This window comes from Diabrotica virgifera, chromosome 3, assembly GCF_917563875.1.
Source record: "Diabrotica virgifera virgifera chromosome 3, PGI_DIABVI_V3a".
Classification (NCBI taxonomy): domain Eukaryota; kingdom Metazoa; phylum Arthropoda; class Insecta; order Coleoptera; family Chrysomelidae; genus Diabrotica; species Diabrotica virgifera.
Window position 1 is genome coordinate 237,887,870 of NC_065445.1, and position 12,501 is coordinate 237,900,370.

Here is a 12,501-nt window from a genome sequence, read left to right on the forward strand (position 1 = left end):
AACACTTATTTCGTTATTTGTTTCTAGGTAATGGATTTTGGGAAGAGCTATAACCTTGAAAATTTCACAAAAAACTTGTGTACTAAATCTGCATAAGTCATAGCTCTTGTCAAAATCCAATACCTTAATAACATGACTAATTATTTTCGATCCTAAAATATTGTAAAAGACTTCAAAGAGTCTGAGTAAGAAAAGAGATATTTAGTTATATTCTTTGTGAAATTTTGAAGGTCCCTTCCCAAAATTCATTACCTTTAATCTCTTTAATTTTTAGGTTCATGACTTACCCAGTGACAAATTGAAACAAAGAGAAGTGGTACACATCGACATCGCTAATGATAGTGTATCGTCGGGAGATTACAAAGATGACGAAGATCCTACGAAGTTTAAGTCTCAAAAGACGGGCAGAGGACCTCTCGTGGGTCCTGATTGGAAGGACAAAGTCAATCCTGTGATGACGTGTTATAAATTAGTAACTGTAGAATTCAAATGGTTTGGTTTACAGGTAATTGAAATTTGTTTGCAAATTAAGTTGTAGTGATAGAAGAAAACTTTATATGTTCATCAAGGCTAATTTTCCGTACAGAAGTTTAACCCATTCGTAGACACGTCTTCATGTGCAGACACTTACAAAGGGAAATTACTGTCTGCATATGAAGACGTGTCCATAAATCGGTTAAGTTTGAAATATGTCGTACAATAATTTTGTAAGTTCAAAATGACATCAATTTCTATTAAGTAACTGATTTTAACTTGACTAATAAGTATTCAAAAGGGCATACTGAGTAGAAATAAATTCCTTTAGTAAAAAATTCCGTAAAGGAGACATGCCTTTAAGTTTTAATGGATGCTGACGGTAGTGTGTCAGTAGTATGTAATACTGAAACACAGAAATAGAAAAAATGTGGACATGCTAATGTGCAGTAGATAAAGCAGGATGGTTGAAATAGGATAAAAATAAAATAAGTGGACTGAATGAAGAAAGGTCAAAACGGCAAACAGGTGTATGTTTTCAAAAAACTTTTGATAGTGTGTAAAAAATATATTTTATATCAGCTAAGTACTTTCAAGACATAACGTGCCATCATCAGAGCTTCCTAAAAGGACATATTTAAGATAAGATTTTTTTCATATAAAAAATGAGTGAAAAACTGACTTGATGTTATCTTTGCATTTAAATGAAAGTTTTAAGTTAGGAATGTTATTTAAGATTTTTGCTATATTGTCTGAAGGATAACCTATGTATTCAAGTCAATTTTCTCTCATACTAAAGACAAAATTAAAAAAACTTCAAAAAGTGGCATTTATAAATTGTCATGTGGTGAATGCCCTGTGACTTACGTGGGTAGAACGATGCGACCTTTGGATACTCGTATCAAAGAGCATCTGTCAAAGATCGATAAATATAGCTTTGGTCATCATTTACATGCATCGAAACATAGCTTTAGTCCACAAAGAGATAGTAGGATCTTACACAGCATACCTAATAATAACTATACCAAAATGAATCTACTAGAAGATCTAGAAATAAGTAGAGAAATGAAAAGAAACCCTCAAAACTGTGTTAACACCCAGATTCAATTAAATTGTAAATTTGATCCTATTTTTAAGAAATTTCTTTAATAATTTTGGTTTAGTATACAGTATACCCAACAATTTATGAAAGTTTTTTGAACATTACTTTTGGGTATTCTTGAGTTTTCGTTCATTTTTACATATTTTTAAACAAATAAATATTTGTTATTTGTCTGAATTAATCAATACGGTTTTTTTTAAATTTTTTTAAATAACAGCTTTCGAACTCTGAGCTTGTCAAATGATATTTCTCCTAGGTTTGATTTCATCTAACTTCTTCTACACTTGGTCGAACTATAACAGTTTTGTTTTTGGGAGAATTTTGATAACTTATAATATACACGTTAACATTTCACTTCAATAGTAATAATAGTAATCTTTTGAAAATTTAACTTTAAAATTTAGTATCTTAACTTTAAATTCATTTAACCTATACATGGCTTTTTAGCCATTTTCAATTTTTTAATTAATATTTATGAATATAGAGGTCGCATAAGATTGTAGTTCCTTCTCTACCATTTAAATAAATGACAGTCTTCCTCAGCTGATCTGCTGTTCACGTGGGCTCAAAATGGTCTGACTCAGCCATGTTGTCTTTATAAATTAATAAAAGAATTTAGATGTGATTCTATTCACTGTAAAGGGTTATTACCCTATATCTGTGGCTTTTGCCCAGTATTCATGTTTTTTGTTGTGTTGTTAAGCAATTGCTCTTCTATGAAGGTATTTTAAGAGGACGTAAGTTTTTCACTCATTTTTTATATGAAAAAAATCTTATCTTAAATATGTCCTTTTAGGAAGCTCTGATGATGGCACGTTATGTGTTGAAAGTACTTAGCTGATATAAAATATATTTTTTACACACTATCAAAAGTTTTTTGAAAACATACACCTGTTTGCCGTTTTGACCTATTTAGAAGTGTGTACAAGTCTTGCAGTCTTTTCCAATTGAATGAAGAAAGTCAGGTAAATTAAAAAGGAAATCAAATAAAAATGTATACCATTTTTATTCAGTTGCAATGCGAAGGCAAAACAATCTTATTTTTCACTTAGAACAGGGAGCGCAAACCAGCACTCTAAATCGACGATTTCGACTCTAATTAGAATCATCATCGGAGAGACGTAGGCCTGCTGCTCTCTGCTCGAAGTGACCAAACCATGAAAGTTTATCCCCACACTGCAACTGACGTGTATGGATTAGGTGACTAGCGTCATCTGGCAATGGAAAGGTAAAGTTTTCAATCCTAATAACAACATTAATAATATTGAAAAATATTAAAAATATTACTAAAAGATTTTTAAATTGAAAACTTACTGTTACCAGGGAAATAGACCAATAAGTTTTTTAATATTTTACAATATTATTAATGTTGCTATTAGGATTAAAAACTTTACCTTACCTTTTAAAAAGGAAATGTTTAACGTAGAAGCGTTAAAAAAATCTGTGATAGCTAAGAAAGAGGAAAGTCTGGAAGGTACGCTAGAGGACTGTATCGATGATATAGCTAAGGATGTTATCAACTATTGAAGGCAGCTGGCAGGTAATCATATTGGAAGAGGTAGCAACTGAAGTGATTGGAAGACAAAAGCGTAAAAAAGTAAGGCCGGACTGGTGCATGTGCTCAAGCAACGTAAAGAAAAAATCAAGCATATACAAGGCTCCTGGGCTAAAGAACGAGACCAGTAGAGGAAGAGTATGGGCAGCTGAGACGAGACGAAAAACGAATAGTGAAAACAAAAAAGAAGGAGCATATAGAAAACAAAATGAAACAACTAGATAAGTATAACACATAAATGAAAACGCGGAAATTCCCCAAGAAAGTTAACTAGAACAGAAAGAAATACAAACCTAAATTGAGGCTATGAGAGCCAGAGTGGCCTAGGTGATTTGAACATTACTTTACATAATCAAATAAAATGATCAGAAGTTAACACTGTCCCATTGTTTTAATAACTGTATGTTGACCAAGAATCATTATTGGTCTATATACAATTACTAAAAGCTTCTGATCATTTTCTTTGATTATGTAAAGTAATGTTCAAATCAGTTAGGCCGCTATGGCTATCATTGCCTTAATTATCAATAGCTAGAAACAGAACAGGCGAGATCTTTGGGATCAGGACTAGATACTGGAAATATGGGCAGAACATTTTGAGGAGAAACTAAATATAAGAAGTGAGATGAGGTTGCAAGACCAGAAATCCAGGTCGAAGGCATGGAAGATGAATGAGAGAAAGATAACATCCCAACAGAGGAAGAAGTCGTCAAAGCAATACACAAATTGAAAGAAAACAAAGCTGGAGCAGATGACATTCTTTCTGAGCTTTTAAAACAGGGCACAAACAATCTGACCTGTTGTATAAGTGGCTAATAGAACTGATTTGGAAGCAGGTAAAACTATCAGAAGATTGGAACGTAGGTATAATTATTGTACCTATTCACAAAAAAGGAGATCAAACAATTTGTGATAACTACACAGTAATTACCCTCCTAATCGTGACCTTCAAAATATTGGCCTACATTATTTACTATCGATTATCGGGATATTGTGAAGATATAATAGGCAAATACCAGCGTGGGTTTCTCAAAGATAAAATCAACTAAGGACCCCGCAGAAACCTTATGGGAAATGGCTCTCTCTCAAATGCTCTGAAACTTTGGGTTCTGGTAGTCCTTGGTTCTGATAAGCCTCTGAAGTTATAAGTACAGTGACGACGTTTGAGTTGGAATTTTCTCGAGAATGGGCGACTCTGGAGATAAATTACGAATCAGATCGATTTTTATTTTTAAATTATAATTTTTTGGCATATATATCATACTAGTGACGTCATCCATCTGGGCGTGATGACGCAATCGATGACTTTTTTTAAATAAGAATAGGGGTCGTGTGATAGCTCATTTGAAAGGTTATACAATTCTCTATTCACTAATATAAACATTAAAATAATTATTTATACAGGGTGCCCAAAAATTTTTTTTAATTAAATTAATTGAGACAAAAAGAAGAATGTATATAATTTATTAAATTGGAAATACATTTTACTGCTGTCAGAAAACAGAAAAAAATGTTAATTTGAAAAATAAACATTGCTTTTCGCTTAAATTAAATGTTCAAACTGCTAAGAGGCAGGTGGGTGGCAGCTTTAATATTGAATTTATGCGAAAAACAATATTTATTTATCAAATAAACATTTTTTTCCTGTTTTCGGACAACAGTAAAATGTATTTCGAATTAAATAAATTATATACATTCTCCTTTTTGTCTCAATTATTTTAATTAAAAAAAATTTTGGGGCCCTGTATAAATAATTATATTAATGTTTATATTAGTGAATAGATAATTGAATAACCTTTCAAATGAGCTATCACACGACCCGTATTCTTATTTAAAAAAAAATCACCGATTGCGTCATCACGCCCAGATGGATGACGTCGATAGTATGATATATATGCCAAAAAATTATAATTTAAAAATAAAAATCGACCTGATTCGTAATTTATCTCCAGAGTCGCCCATTCTCGGGAAAATTAATTTATTCCAACTCAAAAGTCCTCACTGTACCTATAACTTCAGAGACTTATATCATAAAACCATGATTTTTTGGAGCTACGCGCCCATTGAGTCTTTTGTTCTACACATCAAGGACTACCAGAACCCAAAGTTTCAGAGCATTTGACAGAGAGCCATTTCCCATAAGGTTTCTGTGGGGTCCTTTTCCTTCTAAGACAACCTTTGGAAAACATGAGTATTGAATTGACATTTGTTTGTGGATTTTAGATGTGCCTATGATAGTGTAGACAAAAACTCATGATATAAAGCCATGGTAGAATTCAATATCCCAATACGCTTAGTGAAATTTGTGAAATCAGCCCTCTCAACAGTTGAATGTAAGATTACAGTGCAGAACGGAGTGTAAAGAATTTTCCAGACACAAATAGGACTTCCACAGGGCAAGAGCAAACCGTGCCTTCTGTTTAACTTTGTCCCAGAGAAAGTTATTAGAGAATCTGGAACAACAACAAGAGGAACCATTATTAATAGGAGTGTGTAAATACCAGCGTATGCGGATGACATCGACATCATAGCAAGAAGAAAGGCTGACCTGGTCCAATCGTTCACGGCATTGAAAGCAGCAGCAAAAGAAATGGGGCTACACGAAAACTAAGTATATTATGAGGGTGACAAATAATAAGCAAATAGCAAAACCTGAAAATTTAACGGTTGGAACATACTTTCGAAGAAGTAAGACAGTTAATATTGAAGCATTAACACGTCAAATGCCAAAGCCTCGACGGAGGGCGCCAGTGAAACATGAATGGGAAATAGAATTTGACACGATGTTGATATGTCATAAGAGGATGAAACGTGTTACACAATTTGGAGAACAAGTCTACGGTTGCTCAGAATCGGAAGAGATATGGGATGGTTGTTAACAAGAGGTTATTAAAATGCTCTTATTAGCTTAAAAATAAAAAATAGAAAAATCAAGATAAGAATATCAAATACAAAGAAATAAAATATTGGGCGCCACTGGTTACCTTATGGAAACCAAAAAAATACAAAAATAGAAATATTAAAAGAAAAGATAGCTAACTCAAAGATTAAGGTACATTCCAATCAAATTATGTTGACGATCAAATTTTGTATGCACCACGTCAGTAAAGACTCTTTATCGAACTCGTCTGTTACTCGCCTCATCACTCAAGCAAAAAATTTTGGATCTCCGATTTGTCTGAAAATTGGTATATAGCTTCTGCGGGACGTAAAAATAATATATTTAAGGTCAAAAATCTTCTTCTTTTTTTCTCAAAATGTTATTTTATGCGATTTTACAGTGATTTGGTGTTTATTTAAACAAATTTGCATTTTCTGTCGTAAAGTATCAATGAAAAAAATAATATTTTAATAGATGGGACTCAAAAATGTCATTATATGGTATTATAACAAATTATTTTGATTTAAAACAAGTTTTTGATCAAATTTTATAGTGTAAAAAACGTTAAAATACTGTTTTTTACATTTTCCTCCATTCCCAAAATACATCATCGATTTGGCTGAAAATTTGCCAACAGATAGCCAAAACATAGTACTTTAAGTGGTTAGCAGGATTTGAATTATATTACAATACCAAAGAAAAAAACATGCAGTAATGTCAGACTCAAAAGTATATTAGTCCAGTCGGGATAGCATTTGACCTTGTATGTCGAGCTGCCCAAAATTTTATTTTTCTATTCTTTAGGGGTCAATAGTAGCCTAAATTTAAAATCACGAATGAATTCCTCCGTTACGTTAGCCGCCATCTTGACTTTAAAGGAGAACCTGTTTTGCTCAATATCTCCGCCATTTTTAACTTTTCGACAAAAATGGTAGGAACTGAAATTGTTCCAAATAAATCGTGTTTACAATTATTACAATTTCTTTTTAACAATTTTTGTCGTGCGGTCGATATTTTCGAGTTAATTGTACTTACATTAGACGCCTATATTTTTGACTATGATATTACATGTAACTGTTTTGGTTTTGTAATATAATTCAAATCCTTCTCATCACTTAAAGTCCTATGTTTTGGCTATCTGTGGGCAAATTTTCAGCCAAATCGATTATGATGTATTTTGGGAATGGAGAAAAATGTAAAAAACGGTATTTTAACGTTTTCTACACTATAAAATTTGATCAAAAACTTGTTTTGAATCAAAGTAACTTGTTATAATGCCATATAATGACATTTTTGAGTCCCTTCTATTAAAATATTATGTTTTCCATTGATACTTTACGATATAAAATGCAAATTTGTTTAAATAAACACCAACTCAGTGTAAAATCGCATAAAATAACATTTTGAGAAAAAAGAAGAAGATTTTTTTACCTTAAATATCTTATTTTTACGTCCCGCAGAAGCTATATACCAATTTTCAGACAAATCGAAGATCCAAATTTTTTTGCTCCAAAATTGAGTGATTTGAAATGGAATCACCCTTAAACAAAAAAAAACATAGTTAATATAAAATATACAAAATACTATTTTAAATCAAAGCAAATATGGCGTGACTTACCTTATCTATGTCTTTACTCAGAAAATTCTTTGTTGTACTTAAGAAACAAGAGAGAAGGAAAAGAGAAATAATAAAATTGTATTTTGCAACTCAAACATTATTTATTCTTGAAACAAAATGAAATTAAATCTGTGATATCTTACGGTGTTACAAATAGAGATCGTGATTACCAAACAGAAAATGAAAAATTTTACATAGAAAAAATAATACCTTGTACATCATACTCCTGTATCTTCTTGGTTCGTTTTAAGTCCAAGGCACAATTCACTCCACTAAATGTCACTTTACATATGAATAGATACAACAACAGTACATCAGGTTACTCCCATAGTTTAAAGAAAAATTTTATAGAAAAATTCAGCATCAAATTTATTTTTTTTAAACAAATCGGCACTACTCGAACAAAAATTTGAAGAATTCAATAGTTCTTTCGTATATTACACGGGATCAAAATGAAATATATAAGCAAACTTCATGATTTAACTATGATGTTGAAACTAGTAACACCAAAAGAAAACTTGCTTGCATGTAGGAAAAAGTATACCAATAGTGGTATGATAATATCGACATCCGCCTAACAGCAGCGAGAATGCCGGAGTTCACGTCGTAAACCGCCATGTATGCCGGGCTGCTGCTAAGCTACCAGCCAGCCGAAGACACTTGCAACTACATTTTAAACTTCACTATACTCCAACTAAACTGGAACTTCCTGACGGCTCAAACTAGACTTGACTTCTTGACGGCTCTAACGTAACTAACTTTCTCGATGATAGAAGCTACTGTAGTTGTAGTCAGCAATTTGTCAAATGCTGCAATATAAAATCCTTTGAATTCCTGATTAATTATTATATATCTTTATTGTTTTAGACGAGGATAGAAAGTTTTATACAAAAATCTGAAAGGCGGCTATTTACAAATTTCCATAGGTAAGTTTTGATAACTTTTATTATTATAAGTTTGCAATAACCTAATTAAAAAAAACTCATTAATATATGAAATATATATTTTACTTTTGGTATTTATCTTCTTCGTCCTTCTTGTATGTAGGCTTTAAAGCCTGTTTCTTCTTCAACATTAGCCTCCTAAATTGTCTAAGTTATCGCACCATCTTTTTCTTGGTCCGCTAATACTTCTTCGTCCATTTGGTGACTTATCTCGTGCTATTCGTACTATCCTATCCTCTGCCATTCTACTAATGTGTTCGTTCCACTCCTGTTTCCGTCTTGTCACCCATCCGTTTGTTTTCTACATTGCATGATCTTATGTTTTCACTTCTCTCCTTATCCAATAGAGTTTTCCTTGATATTCGTCGGAGTATTTTCATCTCTGTTGTTTCTAGTAGTCGTCTCGTTTTAGATGTGTCAGGTCTTGTCTCCACCCGGACACTGTTACACATACCATGCTAGAGTGCAACAGATGGATAGTAGAAAGAAATAGAATGGAAAGAGAGACAGGTGTGAATTTTTTGACAGTGCGAGAAATGATTGAGAGAATGATTGAAAATAAAACTGGTTGGACCCAAAAGCCCAATCTTGGGACCAAAAAAAGGGGGAACGGGGAAAATGAAGGGCCTCCTTGCTTACAGTCTGTGGATAAATGAAGGTAAAGTGCTTTGGAAGCGATGTCGACCTTGCAGCGGCCATTCCGTTTTCGGAGCGCTGGATGACAGAGGAGGGTCTGGTTTAGCAGGTAGGCATTCGGCGTAGCCTCGGCGACGAGAGAGCGTTTTAAAGCACCTCGGGAACTATCGCTGGTACTACGAAGAATGAATCCTGCACTAAGGTCAGTCAGGCGGCGTTCTGGACTGAGGTGTTTTTTGAAGATTCCAGACTCCCCTCTTTAAAGACGAAAAAAAAAAGGTCTTGTCTCCGCCGTGTATGTCAATATAGGTCTAATTGCTGCTTTATAGGTTCTTGCTTTTGGGTCTTGTCTTAGGTGTTTGTTCTTCCAGATTGTGTCATTAAGAGATCCCGCCGCTTTACTTGCTTTTAAGCTTTGGCCGCTTTACTTGCTTTTAAGCTTTGTTGTCGTACTTTCTCTTCAACATCTCTGTAACTGGTTATATCTATTCCCAGATATCTAAACCTTGCTTCCTGCTTTATTATTTTACATCGTAGCGGGTATTTAGATGTTGTCATACATTTGGTTTTTTCTGCTGATATTATCATATTGTATTAGTCGATAGACAACGTTACTTCTGGCGCAACCCCTAAATGGCAACCCTTAAATATTAATAAATGCCAAACGGCTTAACGCATAATGACGTGTGACGTATCGTTGGAAAGGGGATGAAAAATGGGGTTGAACGCAGTATGTGGCGTGCGCATCGGAATATGCCAAAAGGGCATTACGTCATATCTTCTTTTCTATTGGTCCGATTGTGACGTAAGAAAGCTCGTCGGAACGGGGAGGGGGTAAAGAACACATAAAAAACAAAGATGGCGGCAGTGCCAAAAGGGCATTACGTCATATCTTCGTTGCTATTGGTCCGATTTTGACGTATGGGGTGTCAAATGAAAGCGGCGGCGACACAGAAGCCAACTGTCAATTCTTCTTCTGTCAACGTTCAATATTAACTGTCAATTCTTCTTCTTCTTTGCGGTCTGTCACCGACGAATCTTCTTCTTTTTCGGAGCCGTCACAATCAGATCAATAGCAACGAAGATATGCTGTAATGCCGTTTTGGCAATTCCGCCATCAGATGTCAGCAGAAGGTAGCAGAGCGCAGCAGAGGATAGCAAGTCAAATGTCCCGTAAACGTCACGTCCTGTGCCACATAAATGTCACGTTCTGCGTCGAATGTCACGTCATTCACGTCACGTCAACTGTCACGTTCTGCGTCGAATGTCACGTTCTGCGTCAAATGTCACGTCGTTCATGTCACGTCCTACGTCAAATGTCACGTCATACGTCAAATGTCACGTTCTGTTAGGCACTATACGAAAAAGAAGAAGAATTGACAGTTAATATTGAACGTTGACAGAAGAAGAATTGACAGTTGGCTTTTGTGTCGCCGCCGCTTTCATTTGACACCCCATACGTCAAAATTGGACCAATAGCAACGAAGATATGACATAATGCCCTTTTGGCACTGCCGCCATCTTTGTTTTTTATGTGTTCTTTACCCCCTCCCCGTTCCGACGAGCCCTCTTACGTCACAATCGGACCAATAGAAAAGAAGATATGACGTAATGCCCTTTTGCATATTCCGATGCGCACGCCACATACTGCGTTCAACCCCATTTTTCATCCCCTTTCCAACGATACGTCACACGTCATTATACGTTAAGCCGTTTGGCATTTATTAATATTTAAGGGTTGCGATTTAGGGGTTGCGCCAGAAGTAACGTTGTCTATCTACTTGTATTTCTTGGTTGTTGTATTGAAGATGTGTGTTAATCTTTGGAGATCGTCTTCTGTCTCGGCGATTAATACGGCGTCGTCTGCATAACATAATATTTGGATTTCTTTGTTCCCCATTCTGTAACCATGACCTTTGCGTACTGCTTCTATTATTTCGTCCATTATTATATTAAAGAGCAGTGGGCTTAATGAGTGACTTTGACTGCGTACTGGTATAAACTGCGTTTATCCTTTTAGTGATACGGTATTATTTATCCTTTATATGGTATTTATCCTTTTAGTGATTATACGTTTTTACAATATTTTACACAGGTTTTAATAAAGAAATTGGATAATTCCAATTCCAGAAAGTTTTTTCCAAAAATGTGATGCAATCATTTAAAAATGTAATAATCAAACTGCGACAAATTTTTTTAAAAGTTTATCGTTGAATTGGTGTAGCAGCTTTGTATATTTTGCAGCGTTGTTGGTATTTGACTTCATTTTTTTCTGGGCCCATGCTCCAGAAACTGTAGCTGGACGTGTTCTTCTTGCAAGCGCATGTAGGAAAGGTATTGATGTGCAATGAGATTGCAAGCCACAATGTTGTATTTGTATTTTCGATGACATCAAAGTACTCACCCTAAAATTAAGGAAAGGGGCTTTCTTTCTCTTTTGTAAATCTGAAGAGTAGGTTTGAGAATCTTTTTATTTCTCAGAGATGGATTCTGGCTGCTTCGAAGTTTTGGTCATTAGTGATGAGATCTGTATTAACATTCCACGCTCTGATGGGTCTGTTACTCGGCATACATTTCGTGTTTCATTGGTTTATGTGTAGTTCAATTCTTTTTGCTGCTTCTGTTAGATCTCTCTGCCGTCAGAGTACACTAAAGTTTGGACTAATTTTTTGTAAACCTTGGATCTTGGACCTTTTTGTAAAGCTATGTTGAAGAGCTGACATATTGTTTGTGTGTTTCAAAGGTCTGTATATTGTTCAAAATTCTTTTCAAATATCATTTGGAGCCTGCATTATTTTTATTATGTCTATGAATTTTTGATTACTATAATTGTTAAACTTGGTCTTAAGATGCTGCTCTAAAGTCAACAAATACGCAGTGGCGTGCTGGAACTTTTCAAGCGGCCCGGTGATTTTATAGAAAAGCGGCCTCCCATCCTCACTTTACCTTCTATTATCAAGATATTTTATTCGTTATTTATAAAATCAAAAAGACAAAAATATAAATTATTTTTAAATCAAACATAAAACTTTGAACTCAATGAAATTTTTTTAAACTTGCTATATTTTTTATTTAAGAATAAGCCATCTTACAAATAATAAATGACATTTGTGACAATATTGTATGCAGTAAGGTAGAAACCATAATTTCCTTAATAAATTTACAGTAATCGCCACGCTAGTATATACACGGATACTTAATTTCTAGGCGTGGGTTAATCCGGCCCGTTCTCACCTGTGACTATTATGTCTGTCATGTCATGTGACTATCAGGAAACTATTCAAAATAATT

At 34.3% G+C, this 12,501-nt stretch overlaps 1 protein-coding gene across 2 annotated transcripts in view; it reads left to right on the plus strand.

The window, feature by feature from the left end:
* LOC114332158 (phosphatidylinositol transfer protein alpha isoform) overlaps positions 1-12,501 on the plus strand; it is a 105,805-nt gene that overhangs the window by 82,755 nt on the left and 10,549 nt on the right. For both annotated transcript variants that reach the window (XM_050645991.1, XM_050645990.1), the window contains exons 5-6: positions 275-505; positions 8,498-8,556. In XM_050645991.1, the coding sequence (XP_050501948.1) occupies positions 275-505; positions 8,498-8,556 (290 nt within the window). The remainder of the gene's footprint in view (positions 1-274; positions 506-8,497; positions 8,557-12,501) is intronic.